Here is a 22,403-nt window from a genome sequence, read left to right as displayed (position 1 = left end):
AAAGGATTGAAGCACAAAATAAAATAAAAAAACCTGACACAATGGGCTTTTGTTCTAAATCCAGAAGGGATAAAGAGATACACGGTCAGACAAGAGCACCTTGTGTCCCAGCTGGGCGGCTTCGCCTCGGGCTGCTGTGGAGACAGGATCAATCAGATGACCGATCTCCTGCACAGAGGATGTCAGCTGCTCCTGGAGTGCCTGTTGAGTCACACCAGCAGATAATTACAGCTTAAGCCACAACAGAAAGGCTTACATATCCCCAGTTATTTGTCTTAAACAAGACACAGCTGATGGGGCTCGTGCACTCACCTCCATGGAGATATCATCTCTGCACGGCAGTGTCTGCCCAACTGCAGCCAGGGAGGCTTGCTCAATGTCTCTGATACATTTATTGATGTTATCAATAGAGTAATCACACTCCCTCTGGCCTGGTGCCTTGTCCCTGTCACCAAAAAATATGAAAAAAATATACAGGTCCTTCTCAAAATATTAGCATATTGTGATAAAGTTCATTATTTTCCATAATGTAATGATGAAAATTTAACATTCATATATTTTAGATTCATTGCACACTAACTGAAATATTTCAGTTAGTGTGCAATGAATCTAAAATATATGAATGTTAAATTTTCATCATTACATTATGGAAAATAATGAACTTTATCACAATATGCTAATATTTTGAGAAGGACCTGTATACAAAAGTTGTATATATTTTTGATAAAGAAATGACAAAGTAAGAAAGTAAGAGCTGGATTACTGTGTCTTGAAAAGTGTTCATACCTCTTGAACATTTCTACATTTTGTCACATTATAACTACAAATTATTTGTTTTTTATTAGGCTTATATGTGATGGAGGAACACAAAATAGTACATAACTTGAAGTGAATGAAAAAGGATAAATGTTTTCCAATTTCTTTCACAAGTGTATTAGTATTTAGCCCCTACTACTCTGATATTCCCAAACAAAAGCCAGTATAACCAGTTATTCTCAGAAGACACCTAGTTAGTAAATAGTGTCCAAATGTGTGCAATTTAAAAGCATCATAAAGACCAAGGAACATAGCAGACAGTTCAGGGATGAAGATGTGAAGAAGTTTAACGCAGGGTTAGCTTAAAACAATTAAATCAGAGCCCCATGGTAATTCTAGAGAAAGTGCAGATATCCACAGCACTGATGAGATAATCTGTCATCTACAAGTTGTGTGCTTCACAAATCTGACGTTTACAGTATAAATAACTGCAAAAAGTCCTAAAAAGGGACATTTTCAGTTGGCCTCAAGCCATGTGGGGGGCACAGAAAACATGTGGAAGAAGGTTATCTGATCAGATGAGACCAAGATTGAGCTTTTTGGCCCACCTAGAAAACATTATATGTGGCCATCATGCTGTAGAGATGCTTTTCTTCAGGTAAGACAGGGAAGCTGGACGGTGCTGATGGGAAGATGGGTGGAGCTAAAAATGGGGCATTCTGGTAGCAAAAGCCTACCAGAAGCTGTGTCAGACTTGAAACTGGGGCTGGGTTTCATCTTCTACCACAACAATACCCTAAACACATAGCCAGAGCTACAATAGAATGGTGGATCAAAACATATTCATGTGTTAGAACAGCCTAGTCAAAGTCAGAACTAAGTCCAACTCAGAATCTGTGGCAAGAGTAAAAACTGACATTCAGAGACGCTCTCTCTTACTGGAATTCATCATGAAAGAAAGTGTCCATGTTCAGTTGTAGACTTGCTGTCAAGTACTCCACAGTGGAACTTTGCTGCAGTTCACAGTTATAATCTTCCTTCCTATGAAAATAGAGCTTGAGCAATTGTGCAAAGAATTCTGCAACAATTTCAATCTCTAGATGAGCAAACCTGATTTGCACATTTACCTGCAGAGAAAAGTGTTCTTATTACTGACTCAGGTCGACCAAATAAAAACTATGCACTGTGTTATGTTGGTCAAAAACATAAAATCCAAAATAAAATACACTGAAATTTGTACACAAAAAGGTGTCAAGTATTTTAATTTGCAATGCACTGTTGGACATTTGTGTAACCTCTAGATTGGTGTTGTAATCAAGCTTTTCCTGCCAGGAGTGGAAACGAGCTTGAAGTCATCACTAAGAGGTTAACAGGCAACCAGTGTACACTCATATGAGAAACATGTCTTCATGAAAGAGTGTGATTATTAGTCACCCTGCCAAGCTGTTAAAATCATTTCCTAAAAAGATAACCTATTCTTTTAAATATGCTTTCCATTAGAGGTAAGCAGGATGCAGAATTAATCTATACATTTGCTGCAGTGGGAATAGTGTACTAAACATATCATATTGGTGGAGCACCACATATGGAAACCTGTTCTAGCTCCCTTCCCAACATGTTTTACTGCAATAAACGTACTCGTTTTCCATCTGCCACCAGCCTTGTTAACAAAGCCCGGAAACCACCCTGACACTCTCCCTTTCCCCCACAACCCCCCCCCCCCCCCCCCCCTTTTTTGCTGACAGGACACTTGTAACCTGTAACTCTATGCGTTACATTAACGCTCAGCATGGACTCCTGCTTTACTTGCACAATGATTACCTGCACTGTTGTATTGCTCTTGCATCTTATACTGCTCTACATTTACTCTCACTCACTTAAAACTGTGCACATATATTTATATTATATTGTAGATATGCTTATACTGTTTAATTTGTATTGTATTGCACTGACTACGCCAAAACAAATTCCTTGTATGTCCAAAAATGTACTTGGCAATAAAGCTTTTCTGATTCTGATTCTGATTACTAATCTATAACAAAGCAGCACTGCTAAGATCCTTGATCCAGGATAAACATACAGAAATAAACGTGACAGTAGATTTCTACCAACCTGATTGATGTGATGAGACTTTTGATGGAGTCAGAAACCGTCCTGGAGTGGCCTGCTAGAATGGACCACGTAGGGGGATCCTTGGGGTTGAGGACCAGTGAGCGGGCCGTTTCAATAAGGTAAGTAGAGCTATCGAGCATAGAGCGGGCTGAGCGCACAATTGGCTCTTGTGCCACCGAACCCTGTAGACATGAAAAGAATAGAGTGAATGAAACAACAGCCCATGTAGCAGCAGAACAGCCAGGAGCAAGCCATGTTGGTCTGACAGAGTTGTTAATATTCTCTGACTACCTTGGAGAGATCAAACGTGCAATCAAACGGATTAGAAAGGCAGCTTTACACAGACGTAGAGACTAACACCTTTAGTCTTTATGATACGAACCAAAACCTCCCTTGACAATTAGATTAACAAGATGAAGATTATAGTAGCTGTAGTGAGAGCAAGAGCTGTTAAACACTGCCCTCCTAAAGATTACACCCATAAAGCGTTTAGAGCACTGTGCATGCACTGCGCTGCTAAGATTGAAAACTAATAGCCATCTTGGTCCTTATTTTGACAGTAAAAGAGAAAGAGGCAAAACACAATCACTGGTCAAATTCTCCACTGTTGTGAAGAGATGCTACATAGGCATGTTAACATCATGTTATGTCATCACAAGACAGTTAACATTAAAATATACTAAATAAATCGAGGATTTCATTAAAGATATTCAGTCATTTCTACTGGGGTTTCTCATTTGCGTCTATAACCATTAAAACAATATAATAAAAAATGGTCCATTACAAACCATGATTGCAATGCATGAATACCTCATTACTGATCTGAGCTGGGATGCTCGCAAACTCAGGGTTGTTAGCAAAGGTTGACAGGTTTTCTACAGCCTCAAGGAGTGGAGCTGTGGCAACACGGCATCTGTTTCTATTGTCCTCTGAAAAATCATTATCTAATGCCTGAAAAAAGAAAATGTAGCATGAAAACTTATCTGTCAATTTTGGTCTCGTTATTAAATGTAACTGAATTATACATACATACATCTGCACCATCTCCTTTGAATAACCACAGACAGACAAAACAAATCTGTAACAAATTTACACTCAACGTTTTGATCAGTTGGGGAGTTGACCTTGATGGTTTTGACGAGGTTGGCTGTGGTGTTGGCCACCTCTTTGGCTGACTGGACAAACTGCCTCCTAGCCACAGGGTTGGACGTTTTAGAAGAAGCTAGGCGGCAGGCGTTACAGAGAGCGGAGGTGTGCTTGGCAACAATTGTTGCTGCAGACAAGACCTTACAGACACAGAAACAGGAAGCATCAAACAAGTTTAAAAATGTTGGTATTCTAGAGAGAAGCAAATGCATTTACAACATATCCACAATAATTTCAAGCCACATGAGATTCCTTATATATACATAACCCACTATATTATTTCTAAAACGTCCAAATTATTTGCCTATGTACAATGTTTGTCTTGTAGATATCGATATCAACTTTTTATGTCTTTAAAGGGAGAAGTCCAAGTCTTTTACCCCAAGTCCAGATCAAGTCTCAAAAAACGATTTGCAGGGCTAAATTCAAGTCAACTCTCAAGTCTGTGGGGGCCAAGTCAAGTCTCTAAGGGGCAAGTCCAAAATCTGTGTAAAGTCTTCAATGTCTTCAGTCAAATCTTGAGTCTTTCACCTCAAGTCCAAGTAAGCCTCCAGTATTTCAGGGTCAGGTCTTTCTGTTCCAACAGCTATGTAGTGTTTAACACTGGTGCATCTCAGGGTAACATCTACATAGATGTTAGAACACTAGTTTTCAAAGCACACCATTACAATGCAACAAGACAATCAATGTTTATTTAGTTAAACTGTTAGTCATTTAAATGGCTGGCTGAGTGCTGTGCAAAGGCAAAATGCTCCCAAGTTAGGTTTTAGAGTGGAGAGCAAAATACCACCACATTTCTTTTTATACATTTTGTAAAGGTAAAAATGGTAAACAACAACCAGTCAGAAATATTAAAGTTTAGTCATTCTGTCCTTTTGTGAGCCTCATTAAGAGGCCGCTGCAATAGTTAATGTCTAGCAACAGAATTCTGACAGCATTAAAATAAAAATGATGCAATGAAGATGTCATGCTGTATGCCACCACATAGCAAACTCCATATGCCAGGAAATACCTTTGTAGTGTCTTCTGGATTAAGATGCAGCAGCTTACCTGTGAGGGACTACTGGCTGGATCCACTAAGTTCTGGCAAGCTGTCTGTATGGCTTGATGGGCTCGGGCAAACTGAATTGGATCCACCAGCCCTTCATGACCTGAGTGACTATTAGGATCGGAAACGGCTACAAGGTAAGAGGCCTAAAGAGTTGATTAAAAATAGAAAGTTAGGCAATGTGTCAGTTTAGTCAGGTTTTAACCAGCAAATCGTAGTGGTTATTACAGACAATGTTAAGCCCTGCCCACCTAATCCACAAAATTTGACATACAAAGGTTTTAGACACACTTTCTCATTTAATGGTTTATGACTATTTACATTGTACATAGATTCTCATTGAAGGCATCAAAACAGTGAATGAACACATAAGCAATTATGTAGCAACAAAAATTTCATAAAAGAACTTTGAATATGTTTTATATTTTAGATTCCTAATAGTAGCCACCTTTTGCTGTGATGTCTGAAATATTAACCTTTGGCCGTCTCTCAATGAACCTCTGTGAAGTTCTTTCAAGACTCTTTCAGGCAACCACCTCAAGAAGCTCATGGAAAGAACACCAAGAGAGCAAAGCAGTAATCAGAGCAAAGGGTGGCTATTTTGAAGAATCTAAAATATAAATACGTTTAGAGTTATTTCACACTTTTTGTTTACTACATAATTCCAAGTGTGTTCATTCATAGTTTTGTTGCCTTTGGTGAGAATCTACAATGTAAATAGTCGGTAGTACGGTTGTGTACATGAGTGCAAATCCATAGACAACCTCCATACAGATCTATAGTATATAGACATATAGTATAGGGGCTTATGTAGAATAGAAGCTTGTGTGAACAAAAACATTTGTTCTTTTCTTGAAAAGGCAAATGATATGGATGGGCTTTTAGTGTGACAGTCTGTAATATATATATATATATATATATACACATAAAAAAGACTGAAAGCTCACTAGGAGACTCTAAAGAGTATTTATTTAGATGTTGTCAATCCTATCATGATGTTTCAGGTTCTTTTCATGTATTTTGGCTGTGAAGAAATTGTTTGAAATTCAAGGCAGTCTGATTAGTTGAGAGAAGGTAATCGCAAGCAGGGTAAACAGAATAAAATCACCCAGAGCATGTTGGTGTGATGCTGTGATCTCACCTGTGCTGCAGCCTCTGTCAGCCCACACAAAGCTTTGGATGCCAAACTCACACTCTCCCCAAAGGCTAACACATCACCTGTCTTACAGTGCTGAGAAATGCCTGCCATCGACTCTCCCAGAACCTGAGGCACAGCGAAAATAAATAAAAGTGTACAAATTAGATTTTAAGCTGTCTGCTGCGTAATACCTCTGATAATTAAAGTATACAACAGTCTGAATCATTTTGAACGCCAGTACCTTTGAGTTCTCCATGACGCTCTCAATGCAGTCAAAGTAGGAGAGTTCATTTACTGGCTCGTTGGGGTTGCCTAGGAGACCTCTGACAGCCTGTGCACAGATGGAGATGTTAATAACTTGAACCACTGTGAACACATCAATAAACATTTCAGCAATTACACCACTGTAAATCTTTCAGGCAGTTATCTCAGATAATAAAAAGGCTATTCAATATAAAAAACACAGATTGGATGATGCTTCAAAGATAAATTACATCAATCAGTGAATTTAAATAAACTTTATTGTTGTTAAAATGAATATTCAGTTATGTAATAGTGTAATAATATTGGGAAATCAAACACTGGCATTGATAGGTTAAAACGCTTTGGACCAAAAATTTTAGACTGTTACTGTTGATCTTCAGTGGCCATATGAGAGTGATTTAATGCAAGAATGACCACAACTGGAAGCAGTAATGAAAGAGGTACAGGTCCTTCTTAGCAAGTCCAGCAGTGCCCATGTCCCTCCCAGCTCAACCTTAGTCCTTTTCCTCCACCCTGCAACCCTACAACCAAATGTTGTGTCTGTCTTAGGCCAAATTAGTTGGAATTTTCCAAAAAAAGAAAACATAAAGTCTTAAATCATGAATATTAAGACATGTTTAATGATGATGTAGATAAAGAAACAAAGTTACTTGAGAAAGTTATTTCTGGGCTTAGTACATTTCTTCCAACTAACGGTTCCATTTTCCGCTGGGAGCTTTGACACAAACATAAAATGTTCATGGAATGTAAATATATACACGCTTACACATGGTGTTTGTCTGTGTGTGGTACAGTGAATGTGAGGACAACTACCTCCAACTCCCTCAAGGCGTTATCACACTCTTTTTGTCCTGCTGCTTGCTGGGTGCAGAGTGTTATCAGCTGGTTAATGCTCTCCGTCACCGCCCTGAAACAGAGCAGCAGCCCCTAAACATCTCACGTGTCATCTACATGCACAAACACACAACCTTACTTCACTCGCACATCCTTTAAGCTTCCCTATTCAAGCATGGAATTGCTGGTCTTTCATTGTGATTGGATAACACTGCACACAGGGGTACAGAGATGTTCTTGAGTTTGCGTTCAGCCTTGCTGAGCACAGACGAGCTCGAGCCAAAGCCTCCATCTTCCTAATTAGACAGTGAGAAGTCAGTCAGGCCTAAAGCCCGATGGGAACAGCTGCTTGGCTTCTCCCCACTAAGGGGAAAATACGTACTCCCTTAACCAAGACAAAACAGACATGTTGTAGGAGTGGCATACAGATGAAGCAGAAATATGTTTTGTGTATCCATCACAACCTTCCTAATCAGAACCAGTTAAACACAGAGCATCATGCATGTGCAATAGAAACCATTCATATCTGCTGCACTCTGCATATCATTGCACCTTGCTGCTACAGCTAGAAGATTCTTCGCATTTGCTGCACTTGGATCCACAGACAAAGACTTGGCGGCCAGTAGCAGCTTACTGGATGCCATCGAGATGTTTTTCAGATTACCAATGACTTGAATCTGGTCATCTTTGCTCTGAACATGAACAAAGAAAGAAGAAGAGGGGTAATTTATTATAGGTGGAATGAAATACAGAAAAACAATAAGCATATTTGCAGTTTAAAAACAACTACTACCTTGGGATAGAAATTTTAAAAGAATGTATTTATGGAAACTCTGCAACTTAGCATTCTCTGTTTGAAGCAGGTTTATACTTAGGTGTCACTCTATGTCAACCTTTTATTGCACACCATCTTACCAAATTAATTAGCTAAATCACCAGAACAAGAGCACCACAATATCTTATTAAATCTGAAAGTGCTGGAGCTGTTAGAGACAATCAGTGGGCCCAAGTTAACAAGGTGAAAATGTCCAATTAACCACTGCCTTAAACAATATCTTAGCTAATAAGGGACTAAAAAGATACACTCTGAAGTTAAGGCTTTTAGTACAATGATGTTTGGAAGGCTCAACTGAATAGCCATCTCAGTGAAATGTAGAGGAGGTAGTTGTATGATTGTGAAACCTACTTGGGTGTGTCCTGCCATCTCAATGCCAGCATCCAGGAACTCATCAAAGTCTTGGCTGAACTTCCCTGAGGCTGCAGCCAGCTGGCTGCTTGTTCCACGGGACGAGTGAACGACCTCGCCCGCTGAGTGGTTGAGTTCAGCTGCTGTGTGGTTCAAATCAGTCTGGGCCTCCTGGAATGTCTTACTGCAGGGAGGGAGCTTCAAAGACAGGTCACACCATTAGGACTTGCAGCACATATAAGAATTGATAAAATAGAAGTAGCATGGATATTTTAACATACGTTCACTGGTTAATAAATGATGTCATTATATGATTGAAAATTTACATTTATTTCAGGAATTGAAACTGAAACTTGTATACTATATAATTTCATAGCACAAAGAGTGATGAGCATTAATTTCTGTTAATATTTATGAAATACAGCTAATGAAAGCCCATGTTATGTTCATGTTATGGCTGACACAACCATGGGGAAGAATGTTGACCTGAAAGTTGTCCAGCAGACAGTCATTAACACCAGCCCCATAGAGGGTGAGCCACAAAGGGTAATTTTTAAAGAAGTTGGCTGTAAGCAAGCAGATTTAAGAAAAATTGAGTGGAAGAAAAAATGTGGTAGAAAAGATGAATAAACAATAGGGAAAGCCACAGCCTTGACAAAGTGTGATGCAAAGCCCATTCAAGAGTTTGTGGGAGATTCCCAACATATGTAGTTAAAGTTTCAGCCACCACACACATTCTGACATTTCGAGGACATAAGCTACAACTGTCACATAGGCCCGTTTTCCACCAAAAGCCCCAAGATTTATTTTACTCAGGTAATAGGAATCCCAGGGAATCTTGTACGTTCTGTTTCCATTGCTTAAAGAGGCCACAGACCATTTATTTAAATCAGACATTTGCCTTACCGAACTGTGGGGAAATAGTTTATAATTTGCTTTGCCAACAATAACTTAAAATGTCACAAATTTTTGGTAAGAAATATTCCGTTTTATTTTCTGGTACTTTCGGTTATTCCCCACATACGTACTAAACGCCTTATATTCACTTTCAGCTGCCACAAACAGATAACAGGTAGAGGGTTAGTGGGAAAGTTCCAGTCCAGCTGCCCGGTTAGCTTAGCAGCCAGACCAGCCTGCAAGCGGAGCTCGCTGCTCCAAAAAAACATTTAAATGTAGGCTCATTCTTGAAGAACTGACTGCATGGACGAAGTTTTGAGGTCTACTTTCTCACTTAACATCTTAAAACAATTTTTTGTGACAAATCAATGGTATAAAAACGTTTAATTTGTATAGTAACAATTGCCATTACCAAAACTGCTGGTGCTAAGCCCTGCTGCGCACAGCTCCGCCCCTTTAACAATTCCCGGGGAAAGCTGAAAAGACCATATCCAGAGTAAGCCCATTTACCTGTGAAAGTAAAGCCTCTGGAAAGTTAAATTACCTGGATAATTCTTATTTTTTTAAAGATATTTTTTCAGCACTAGAGGCCTTTACTTTTCATTTTTTGACAGTAGACTTATAGGAAAGAGGGCAAGAGAGAGGGGGAGACATTCACCATTTAGGCTTTACAAAGATAGAGGCTAGCTCTATTGGTTGTACACCTTCATCTACCACAGTTCTTCCTTCAATTCAACTTTCAATTAATATGCTTGCATGCTATATGGCCTTTTAGCATTGATTATGTGTGACTTACTGAATAACTGAAATAAAATAACTATCTGATAACATTCTAAGCTTGACCAGGACTCACACATTCCACCAGCAGCTTCTTGCTGGTTTCCCCGATGCTCCTGAGAGCCATATCGACATCCTTCTGGCCCGGTAGGCAGTTCACACAGTTATTCAAGGAGTGTGACACCGCTTTGGCTACCTGAAACACAGCACGACATCTGTGAATAGACTGCCATTACGCATTCTAACAATGTACTACACAACAAAGCCCAAGAGCAAAGCAGAGCTATGTTGGGGGAAAAAAAGCATCTGAAATGCAAATTGAGCTCAGAGCGCTGTCACTAATTTTTGCTGCTGTCACAGATTTATGCTAAACAATATGTTTATCTCCTGAAGGTCTGCAGGAAAATGTATGGTTTTATTCCCAAGGGAGGGATGTCAGGCAACAAAAAACTCAGCAGGAAGAAAATAGTAACGCTTAGAGGGGATGATTGTTATGGAAAACCAGAAATGTTTACAAATCAGGAGCGTATGGGGGGACAGACCTGAAAAGAACAATGTAATCACTCTGGGACATTGATATTGCATCCGGGAATAAATTGCTGGGGCCTGTGCTACCTGAGCCAGTCTCTGCTGACTCTCAGCATCTCCTGGATGAACCAGAGCCTGATGGGCTTCGTGGATCAGCATGGCCGAGCCTTCCATCACATACTGAGCTGAGTCTAACATGGCAGCTGCAGCCTGAGGCTCCATCGTGCTGGCTGCTACACCCCTGGCTGCTTGGGCCAACGTCCTCAAAGCCTGGGCTGTTTCTCGAGCAGCGACACCTGCAAAAGAAATAAATAAATAAATAAATCAGCCACACTCATACACACATATCCCTGAATATAGCAATGATAGACAGTAGATACAATTGCAATTCTTCTTTTATTATTATCTTCTAACATTATTTGCAGTAGTTTTTTTTATTTAAAAAAGTGCATTTTCCCCACAGGCTATAATTGTAGCAGCATTCCATAAATCAGCCAGGAGCAGAAACACACTGTGACCAAACTGTGATATTAAAATGCCCTCATTGTCTAAATTAATGAAGTTCTATACTAAATGGGGCCCCCACAAGGGAAGTGCTCTTCAATTATTACACATAGAGCTAAAACAGCAGCAAATTGCATGAACCAGCAGAGTGGAGCCATTTGCTGATGAAATGGTAAATCCAGCAAAAAAAGAGAAAGGATTAATGAGCAGCAGGCAGCACCCTGAGCCACAGCGTGAAGTAGTGCCCGGAAGTGATCATTGTTGGTAACGCTGTTCTATATCTGTCTTTAAACCCACTGAGATTCAGTAAACCAGATTTGACAGAAACAACTGTCAAACCTCGCTGGATTTTAAAAGATATTGCTGACAGCAAAAAACAATCATACCCCAATTAGCATTTTATTTTCACTGTAGTTTAACAGTCCACGGCAGCAAAGTGGGAATGAATAAATACAGTAAATTTACAGTTAATTTTTGCTCAGAAGAGGTTACCTGTGTAATGTTCATTGCCCTGTGCAGCACAGGTCAACAGCTGGGCCATGGAGGAGCCCACAGCCTTCGATGTACTTCCCAAATCCTGAGCACACTTTTCCAGCTGAGAAAGCGACACAGTGCATGATTAGTTTAATATTCACTATCACCTTATACATGACTTAAAACATATATCTCAAAGGAACAAAAATAATACACCTGGGTATTAATGGAAAACGTAAATCAGTAAATACACTAAAAGGTATTAATGGTGTCTTGCGATAGTATACACACCCCTAACCATCAAGGTGTTTTATTGATGTTTAATGAGATAAATACACACAAAGTTGTGCGTAATCCTGGTCTGCATTTGTATTCAACCCCTTTCACTCTCATATTCTTAAATAAGATCCAGTGCAACCAATTGCCTTCACAAGTCACCTAATCTGTAAATAGAATCCACCTGTGTATTTAATCTCAGTATAAATATAGCCGTTTTATGAAGGCATAAGAACTTTGTTGGAGCCATCATTGAAAGAAAGCCCTGTTTGCACTGTGCCAAAAGCCCTGTAGGGGACACAGCAAGATGTAGAAGAAAGTGCTCTGGTCAGATAAGATCAAAGTTAAACTAGAAAATGGCACTTGTAAAGAAAAACTAACACCAACACTAATCATCCTGGACACATCATTCCCCTAATGAAACATTGTGGTGACAGCATCATGCTGTGGGGATGCTTGTCTTTAGGAGGGACAGAGAAGCAGGCCAGAGGTGATGTGATGATGGGTGGAGCTAAATACACCTCAACTGTTAAAGAAACCCTGTTAAAGGCTCAAGAACACTTGAGACTGAGGTACAGGTTCATCTTTCCGCAGACAACACTAAAAACACAGCTAGAGCTAAAGTGGAATGGTTTACGGTACATCAAAACATATTTATTTGTTAGAATGGCCTAGTCCATGTCCAGAACAAAATCCAACTGATAATCTGTGTCAAAGCTACTCTCAACTAAATATGATTGAGGCTGAGGTATTTTGCATAGAATGGGGAAAATGTTCAGTCTGTGAATGTGCAAAGTTGATAGAGACATCGAAGAGACAAACGTCACTATTCTACACAACTCACTCTTTGCAAATTCAATCCGTAAAAGAAATTAAAACACGCAGAATTCTCCTTCCATTTCACAATAATGCAGTACTTAGCATTGCTCTAACTTATAAAATCCAAAAAAACAGAGTTTGTGACTGCGATGTGAATTTACAGCTTAATACTTTTGCATGGCACTATATGCGAGTCAGTTAATTAGGCTAAAAAGCTACTTATCAGAAGAGACTATTCAGTATATACAAAATGTTTGACAATAAAACCGATCTTCCTGATGTTAGCTGTAAACAGTAATGGGGTAATAAGAAACACTATGACAGGAAAGCTGTGGTATTATGATTTGGGCCTATTGAATCTTTGCAGGGTTCTAGATCTTATCAGATTAGTTTAAGGTAATATGCAGGAAAATGATTAAGCTTAGAGTCATTCTAATAAATGGTTTTAGAAAGAACAAACTTATTTTATAATGTATATTCTGATATACTGACTGTTTCTCCTGGAAGAGGTTTGAGCTGGCCATCAATCACAGACCGCTTTGCATCCTGTAGCTCACTCTTCAGTGTCTGCACTGTCTTGAGAGCTGAGTCAATCTCCAAAGGGCCACAGGCTTCATGGGCCTTCAAATAACACCCAAACAAAAATGACACTCAAAGTCAGTTATGCAGAACAGACAGAATGCAATGCTGTGTGCTGGTGATATTACTAGATGAGATCAAAGAAGTGGAGTTTCATTAAAATACAAAAGCAAGCTAATATCCTGTGACAGTCAGATGAATCTTGTTATTTCCAACAGTGTTATGGATACCTTCTGCATGGCAGTCCTGAGCTCTGCCAGGCAGGTTGCTAAATTCTTGGCACACTGGCCTAGTTGCATAGCGGCAGCCTGATCAGCCACTGTTGGCACTGCGGACTTTGCAGATGCAACCATCTTACTTCCACGCTGAGATGTAAAAAAATAAATATATAAAAATCCATTTATAAAAGTGAAAAAAAAAAAGCCAAGGTTAGATGGTCATTGACAATTTCAAGGTTACATGCTTACCTGCAAAAAGCTTTGGCTGGCCATGATGAGAGCGAGCTGAGGGCCAAGCTCTTCAGGCTGGGCCTGGCTGCTCCGCATTCCTTGCACCAGCAGGGGAATACTGTCTGTTACTGCCTGGAATTAAAAACATCTATGAAAATACATCAATAAAATACGTAAACAAATAGGTGCTTGAGTAAGACAACATGACCGTACCTTCCAGCTGTGTAAGAGCTGCTGGTGTGAAGCAGTATTTTTGTTAGAAGCAGCAGCATTTTGGGCAGCTGCTATGGTCTGTGTCGCAGCAGCCGCTGCCTGCTTAGCAGCTATCTGCTCATAGATAAAAAAAAATAGAGACAATTTAGTGTATAGCAAAAAGTGTTACTTGGCAAAAAGGATCACTCCTGTAAGGCCACATGTTTACATATGCTCATCATCAGTGTGAATGTCATATTAATTTTGAGCTTTTAATTATGCTTTATAGCCATTCTTTTTCCAGGGTGGTTTAGTGCGGATTTTCTCTTTTTGACAAAGGTTAAAAATTATAGGTACAGGTTTACAAATATATATATATATATATATATATACACACGCATATACATATTATATTTGGATACATGTCCCTAAGGAAGTTGCAAAGAAACCACACACATTTTCTAGCCATCAACAGGGTCCTGACAAAATTCTGGCTAGATATTTTATATTTTACCACTAATTAGAAATGGTAGAGCTTGGTAAATTGGTTGGTATTAAGCATACTTTATAGATTTTCTATGGGTCGGGGCCTTTCTAAAGGCTGAATGTAAGCCTGATGTATCCAATCTAAAACCAGTTCAGATGTGTGGTTATAAACATTTTCCTGTTGGAGCCTCCCTGTTGCCTCCAAGTTCTAACAATATGACCCCAACTGACCCCTCCACCAAAAATGGTTATGAAGTTTAAAATCAACGTGCACTGAGATGGTGTTAACTGAGAGGGTGTTAACCAAGAAGAAAGGAAATGCTCCAGAATGAAAACCTTCTAATTAGACTGAAATATGAAGCTGCTCACATGGACAAGCAAATGTTTTCTGTTCTTTTGAAGGTTTAGGGTGAATAAGAGCCAAAAGATTAAACTTATCCGTCACAATAATAAGAATTATGTTTGGAGAGGTCATGGTAAGCCTTTTAAACCCAAGAACGACAAACTAATTGTCAAGCATGGTGGCAGAAGAATTATGCTGAGAGTCTGGCTACAAGTGGTGCTAGTGCTCCAGCAGGTGTGTTCAATGATGAAGGAGGATTCTCAATTATTCCACTTTAACTCAAAACAACAGCAATTTGGTTGGAAATTTGACAGATTGATGCTCCTGCAGGACACTAGCTAAGTTTAAATGCACAAAATGTCACGATTGGATAAAAATTTATTCGGATTAAAAAAATAAAAAAAAGACAAAATTCGGATTGTACCGACATAAGTAATCGGGGGAAAAAAAACGGCTGATCGGACTAAAAATGTGTAATGTAAACTTGCCGATCTGACTATTCTGTTAGCATCTAGCCAGAGCGACCAGCCTCTCAAGGCGGAAATACGTCACATATGCACTTAGGTCAGTTTGCCCTTTTCAGAATAACTTGATCCTGTCAAGCATTTACAAGCATGGCGATCGGATTGTTAATCGGCATAAACCACCCCTCTCAATCGGATTACAATTTCATTCCGATCCTGCCGAATCCGATCAGAATATTCCGACTTACATGTTTAGATGACAAATTTTTAGTCCGATCGGCCATTTATTCCTATTACTTATGTCCATGTAAACGTAGCTACTGATCCAAAATACACATCAAAACTGGTTATGTAATAAAGCAGGCTGCCATTAGGCATTTTGAATGTCCTCAGTCTGAACCCTATTAAAAATGTACAGATTATGACCATGCCTGCGCCAGAAAACTAATTTAAATGAGCTGTACCATTTTGATAAAAACCAAAAGCTTGTTGATAGTTACAAAATTTGTGTATTTTTTCAGCAACTTGCAAAAAAAAACTTTATCTAATCGTTAAGAGGCCATATGTATAACTCTGTCAATGGGAGTTAATAGATAACTTCCTGTGGAGATTTCACAATATTTTCAAACTTGCACAGTGAATTCTTTAAACTTCATATGAGTCAATTGGTATATAATCATACCAACCTAAAAATGGACAGCTTAAATGTATAACTAAAAGCCCAATCTTACTATGACATCAATATTGATGAGTGACAATGCAATTATGACCAGCTTTAAAAAGATGGTTGAAAGAGGATATTTTTTCTGCCATTATAAAGAGGACATTAAAGGTACTTGAGGCAGCAAATACAGTAATGGTAAAACTACACTGAAAGGCACTGCTTATATAACTATGCACAATATTCTACACAGAATGCCAAATTTAGACAAAACAAAGACTATAACTGAACATATCTGCACAGCAACTGAGAAAGATTTATTTTATCTTGACAAAACAAAACTGAGGGCTCCAGAGTTGCCTATGTTTCAGAGATAATTGTTACAAGCACACTTGGAGATTAATAACACTCTCCTCGACTGGCTTACATGCAGCTGTGATGGAGGTGACCATTAGCAAAATTACTGTGACCATCTGATGCAAGGAATCAGGCTGAGATTTCTGTCTGATAGCAGGCTGATCCCAGCCCCTGGGTAATGAATAGTTTATGTGCCTGGGAAATTGAACATTGGGCGCGCCAGAGCAGAGGGGTGATAGTCATTAGAGGGCAAACTGATACTGAGGGCTAAACACAGATCTTTATACAGATAGTTCCTTTAGAGCATTAATGGTATTTACAGCCCAGTGTGGTGATAAAAAGACATATAACAGACAAATATAAAAAAGGTGACCTTCCTTTGAATTTTACATCGAAGGGATAGAAAATATCCCTGTGCCTTACTTAAGAAGAAGGTTTAATGGCCGAATTAAGGTTGAGCGACTTGAAAAGTGAAGAAAAAAAAAGAAGAAACAGATTCCTCCTCTGACTCACCTCCAGTCGGTTGACTAGCTTTTTCTTTATGGCGTTTTGAGCTGCAGCATTAGTGGCAACCCGTAGCCCCTCGGCTGCCTCCCTCAGTCTCTGCTGCTGATCCTCATTCTCTGGGTAAGCAGCTGCCCCCTGAGGGCAAAAAAACACCCAAATTAGGCATATATTTGCAAATACATACATACACTGTAATGATGCATGATGTAGATACAGAAAATAATAAAAGCATCCAGAACTTTGAAATATTAAGTTTAACAACGCTGACTGCATTGAACGTGTTGCAAAGACACATTTAAGTCTATCTTCTTTCAGTTTCCAAGGAAACCATCAGTGCCAGATCCTTACTTCCTCTTTGATAATGACAGTGATGTGGTGATTAATGTGCCACAGATCAAAAACATCTTAACGAGCTATATGCGCGTTTCTCTTGCATGGGTATTTCGCACAGATAATATCCTGCTCCACAGTGCCAGGGGCTCATTAAGAGCCATTGATGCTGCATACTTTCATATTGGATATAAAATGAGATTGCAGCTATTACCATAAAGGAGTACAGACACTTTCAGCAGTCATGTTTCTAAGTTGAGTTCTCTCAAGGCAACATTTATGGATTATTGATAATAATTTCAACAATAATCATAATAATAATAAGGATAATAATAATAATGACAGAAAGCATAAAAATGAAACCAGAAGCAGAATCCAACTATTTATATTTAAAGAGGTTTAACTCATGATAAATGTGTCATAATACGAGCAGTCGTTTAAGAAGCGATAACACCTACCTTCGCAGCCTCCACCATCCGAGCTGTGGCATCGGCCAGGAGTTTGGCTGCCGCAAGGAGTTTCTTGGAGTTGTCGACATCTACTTCTGCCTCTGCATCTGACCTCATGGCATTTACCAAGTCCGAGGTAGCTTGGGCTAGCACCCGAGCCTGACGCACCATCTCACCTGTTCAGACCAACAGACAAAATCTACATCAGTACACGAATCCACAGAACCAAGAGAGAATCAACTCAAAAAGCTGCACAGAGGAAGTCCATATGAGCCAAACTGTATAAAAGAGGTGTTAGCATGTTAGAGCTTTCAGTGCCTATTTAGGAATTGAAGAAAAAATTCATGTGGCAAAGGTATTTGCCAGGATTCTCAGAGCAGGAACAACACAAATCTGCATCCACACAGCAATGGATTATTATCGTTGCACCTTCCAACATGTCCTCATTCTGTATAAGAAACAGTACTCTGCATAAAACAAATATTCAAATAAGCAGATTCATAGGTCACATTAACATTTTTGGAGAACTTGGAACTTGGGTCCTAACAATCAAAGCAGATAAATTATGGTGACTTGACTCTGCACGGTGGGTCTGCTGTTACTGTTCAGGAGCCTGCTGCAGGTAGGGAATCAGTTCGCTTGTGGGTTGGCAGGAACCGCAGAGACAAGCAGAAGATTGAAGCTCCAGTGGAAAGCATTTTGTCACTTCTAACCTTGCTTTGACACTATCATACAGGTGAATGAAGTTTAAATTACAGCAGAAATGTTGACATTAATTTAAATGAATGAAACAAAATCAGGAACACCAACTTGGTAAGGATTTAAAAGCAGCCCACATTTTAAACATAATCTTAATGTGCTGCTTTTCAGTCAAGATTTCAGATTTTTGTTTTCTTTCTGAAAATTACAGCATGAAAATATGTGAATGAAAGCAGCTTTAAAGAGAATTAAGCCAAATTGAAATAAAGTTTATATGAAGAAAGTTCTTGTTAAAGGTGAAAAGCACAGCACTTTTAAACACATATGAGGTTACAGTAAAACATATAATAGAGTAATTATTTTAAATGTATAGACAAAATAGCTAGCTCATATTTGGCCACATATGCTAATTTGCTTTCAAAAGGGAGATTTGTTCAATCTTTTGTCTTGTCTATTTTTGTGAAATATTATTTCTGAAAACTCTAAACAAAATAAAATAGTGATTACCCATCAAAAATTTGAAATAAAACTAAAAGAAAAATAATGAAATTTATCAGTATTTTAAACTTAAGATAAAAGTTTTTTTAAAATCCCTTAAACATGATAAATTAGGGTAAAATAAAGAAGTAAAATAAAAATTTTATTCCAGATAGTCTAAGAGTTTCATGTTCACTTTATTTTCACCATTATGACCTCCTATGGCTGAAGGTTTCTAATGCCTCATCCTCTTCTGCAGAAATACAAATCTATGGGATGTATGCAACACCTCCCCACATTTCTGCTATTAAAAGCTGGGTTTCTGAAACTCCCACCTCAGGCTCTGAATAACTCACCCTGTAATACTTTGTAGAACACGTCTAGGTGCTTCACAACCAAAGAGTTTGGAAAGATTTTTTAAGCTGATTTATCAAAGAAAAATGTTTGGCCTTTTAAACAAATACTCAAGTCATGTGTTTCCTGTTAACTTGCAAAGGCTCCCTGTTCCTGATTAAGACCAGACCAAGAACTCTGTAGTGGTTTAGGGTGACATGTCTACTACAAACCCTCTGGAATTTGACTCGCTTTGAAAATACTTCAGTCTCTTGATTCGGATCAAAACATACAACCTGAGCTTTGAACATGCACTGAGGGTTTGTTCAAGATCATTTGCAGATAATACTTTTAGAGTCTCACAACGCAGTCAAAACATAGCAGAACAGGTTAATTCAAAGCAGGTACTCTGTAAGGATCATCACATTTCCTTCAGCATGGCTGCTGCCACTCACCTGCATCACCCATGGAAGTGAAAATATTTTCAGTCACATTCATGATCGTGTCTGTGGCTTGGTCGTAACGTCCAATGGGCTCCCCGCAGCTGGCATAGTGGCGGACGTGTTGCAGGAGGTCGCTGAGGGCTTGGCTCACCACCCCAGCTGCCGCCGCGACTTGTTTCAGCAGCTCGCCATCGCTGTTGGCTGAGCGGCAAGCTTTGACACAGGTTTCCACTGATCGGTCCACCAGCTTACCAGCCTCAACAAGCTGCTCCTGACAAACCGGGGAGCTGATGGTTGGGCTCACGACCTGCACCGCACACAAAGGTTGACAGCAGCTTGGACAAATCAAGACATCTAACATTGATTTTACAATGAAGCAGGAAGCTACAGTTATTCTTCCATCATCCAGACCAGCAAATTGGGGACCTTTAAATATTAATCATTTTCATTTTGTATTAGTTACAAATGCAAGTCTTCATCGGTGAGCAAGGCAGATCAAAAAACTCAAAGTGTGTACCTTGGTGCAGGCAACCAGTTGGGACGTAGACAGGGCGCATTGAGTAGCAGCTGCAATCACTCGGTTCTGCAGTATGGTGTCCTCGGCCACCTGGGCCACATTCTTGGCTTTCAGAACCAACATAGCAGCTGCATTGGCCACCGCTTTGGCCAGATTCATCAGGGTGTCCTGCAACATATTAATCAGTGTCCTTCACAGAAACATAGCACAGCTGTGTGCGTGCGACTGAAGGGAGCAGGGATGTAAATGTTTGCAGTCCAGTTTGTTCAATTGATATAATGTGACTAGTGCACGAGTAATAAACAAGGAGCAACAAGACTCCAGACAAAACAGAAGAATGACGGAAGCAGTAGTGTGTGAACGTTAATTCTGAAATTCAATCTTTTTTCAATCACAGAACACACCATACCTAAGCTATACCAGTTTGATCTAACAACAACACTGAATGTTAGCTACTTTCTGTATCAGTGAGGTGTTTAAAATGAAGTTAGAGTAAGCACCGAGATGATGTTATTATTGGTAATAGTTTACTTATCTGTAGTAAAAATATGCCACATCGCTCACAGATTGTTGGAAAAGTAAATATAATCCTTTGAGTGGCAGGAAACCTAACAAGCTAAGCAGAAATACAATGTATCAATCCTCATCAAATGATTTGGCGGATCACCAACTATGAGACCTGCAAATCACACAACAGTACCATCTTCAGTGCTGTTTCACAGTTAACAGTCTGACAGATAACCCCAAAGTTTATTCCATTTTGGCGGAGGTAGAGCTAGAGTTGACTGACAAGCCGCAGCAGATCTGGCTCAACCAAGATTATACAGTTAAGCCCAAAATTATACTATTTATATCAATGGCAGAGTTAGATTTTAAATTATTCGAATTCAACACAGAAGTTTCCTTCTGACTGGAAGTGAAGCAGTCTTAATAAAACCATGCAAAATGAGTAAAGCACTTAATTGGAAAAATAAATATAAAAATAAATTTCTATTTACATTTCAATATAAAAGGGTACTTTAGAAATACCCTTCTCAATAACCATTAAAACAGTCTTTAATGGTGTTACAGCAGGCAAACCCTTCTTACAATTGCTGACCAGATTGTTGCATGTTTCCACTGGATTTATATTTGCTGATTAGCTCCAAGCCTTTACTGTTTCCCTAATTTTTAGCTCCCCCATCAGACTCTTTATCACATTCAAGTCTGAACTCTGTCTGAGTTGGCTGTCAGTTTGAGTTGGGATGAATTGCTAAAGTAAGCTAAAACAGACGCTTTACATCGGACCAGTTAGTTAGCCTTCCATCACCTTTTAGGACTTATATAGTTTCTAACAAGCTCATAACAATATAACATCTTTGTACTACAGGTAAGTAACTTATTACCAATAATAACTTTGCAGAATTCAATAAAAAAAATCTGAACTAACCTTTTGACGTAAGGATCTATATTGTGCAGGGAATACTCATGGGGACTGCTTTTGTACTAATGGTAGCTGCGCTAATCACTAATATAAATTGTTAACAGTTTAAATGTTCTCTCAGTAAACATTTTGCCTGTACGACTGTTCTTGTATCTTGTTATGTTATAGTCCTTCAAGAGAAACTGGAGTCGGCTAAAATCAGTATTGGCAGGTATCGTATCTTTATGATTATTCCGCAATCTCAAAAATATTATCTGTTGCCCTTAAATCCCGTTATCAATATGTACAGTTTGTCTATTAAAGCCGAATGAATCTATTAACTAACGTAATTGTATTGTTGGCAATTCACTGCTGACACTGAACTAGATTTTTAGAACCCCTGCCTAGCTTCAGTTTCTTAGATCAAATTTCAGCTATATTATAAAACTTAAGAATATATGTCTTCAAAATCATGTTGAATTGTGCTAATGTTTTCCAACTAACATACCCTTAAAGGTAGACCTGTGGCTTGAGGGTAAATTCCCTATCTGAAAGCCATAATTGTATTTTGTCATTTGTTTTTTTGAATATAGAGTTATTTTCAATAATTTCTATTTAATTTCACTACTCATACTCGTCATCTTCTGCTTATCCAGGACCGGGTCTCGGGGGCAGCAGACTCAGCAGAGACACCCAGACATCTCCTCCAGCTCCTCCGGGGGGAGCCTAAGGCGTTCCTAGGCCAGCCAAGAGACATAGTCCCTCCAGCGTGTCCTGGGCCATCGCCTGGGCCTCCTCCTGGTGGGACGTGCCTGGAACACCTCCCGAGGAAGGCGTCCAGGAGGTTTCCGGTATAGATGCCCGAGCCACCTCAACTGGCTCCTCTCAATGTGGAGGAGCAGCGGCTCTACTCCGAGCCCCTCCCGGATGGCCGAGCTCCTCACCCTATCTCTAAG

General features: G+C 39.3%; 1 protein-coding gene across 1 annotated transcript in view; it reads right to left on the bottom strand.

The window, feature by feature from the left end:
• Nucleotides 1–22,403, bottom strand: part of tln2b (talin 2b) — a 152,366-nt gene that overhangs the window by 35,670 nt on the left and 94,293 nt on the right. The window contains exons 18-39 of the mRNA XM_047391363.1: nucleotides 20,046–20,213; nucleotides 19,541–19,835; nucleotides 17,586–17,752; nucleotides 16,804–16,932; nucleotides 14,001–14,114; nucleotides 13,806–13,919; nucleotides 13,569–13,703; nucleotides 13,252–13,380; nucleotides 11,683–11,785; nucleotides 10,774–10,982; nucleotides 10,235–10,354; nucleotides 8,485–8,682; nucleotides 7,851–7,990; nucleotides 7,278–7,371; nucleotides 6,442–6,531; nucleotides 6,204–6,326; nucleotides 5,065–5,208; nucleotides 3,993–4,154; nucleotides 3,679–3,819; nucleotides 2,869–3,050; nucleotides 313–445; nucleotides 100–201 (exon numbers count right to left, since the gene is read on the bottom strand). Coding sequence (XP_047247319.1) covers nucleotides 100–201; nucleotides 313–445; nucleotides 2,869–3,050; nucleotides 3,679–3,819; nucleotides 3,993–4,154; nucleotides 5,065–5,208; nucleotides 6,204–6,326; nucleotides 6,442–6,531; nucleotides 7,278–7,371; nucleotides 7,851–7,990; nucleotides 8,485–8,682; nucleotides 10,235–10,354; nucleotides 10,774–10,982; nucleotides 11,683–11,785; nucleotides 13,252–13,380; nucleotides 13,569–13,703; nucleotides 13,806–13,919; nucleotides 14,001–14,114; nucleotides 16,804–16,932; nucleotides 17,586–17,752; nucleotides 19,541–19,835; nucleotides 20,046–20,213 — 3,192 coding nt within the window. The remainder of the gene's footprint in view (nucleotides 1–99; nucleotides 202–312; nucleotides 446–2,868; nucleotides 3,051–3,678; nucleotides 3,820–3,992; nucleotides 4,155–5,064; nucleotides 5,209–6,203; nucleotides 6,327–6,441; nucleotides 6,532–7,277; nucleotides 7,372–7,850; nucleotides 7,991–8,484; nucleotides 8,683–10,234; nucleotides 10,355–10,773; nucleotides 10,983–11,682; nucleotides 11,786–13,251; nucleotides 13,381–13,568; nucleotides 13,704–13,805; nucleotides 13,920–14,000; nucleotides 14,115–16,803; nucleotides 16,933–17,585; nucleotides 17,753–19,540; nucleotides 19,836–20,045; nucleotides 20,214–22,403) is intronic.

The sequence above is a fragment of the Girardinichthys multiradiatus genome, chromosome 2 (genome assembly GCF_021462225.1).
Source record: "Girardinichthys multiradiatus isolate DD_20200921_A chromosome 2, DD_fGirMul_XY1, whole genome shotgun sequence".
NCBI classification, from domain to species: domain Eukaryota; kingdom Metazoa; phylum Chordata; class Actinopteri; order Cyprinodontiformes; family Goodeidae; genus Girardinichthys; species Girardinichthys multiradiatus.
The sequence above is the reverse complement of the archived record's forward strand: the minus strand, read 5'-3'. Positions and strand labels throughout refer to the sequence as shown.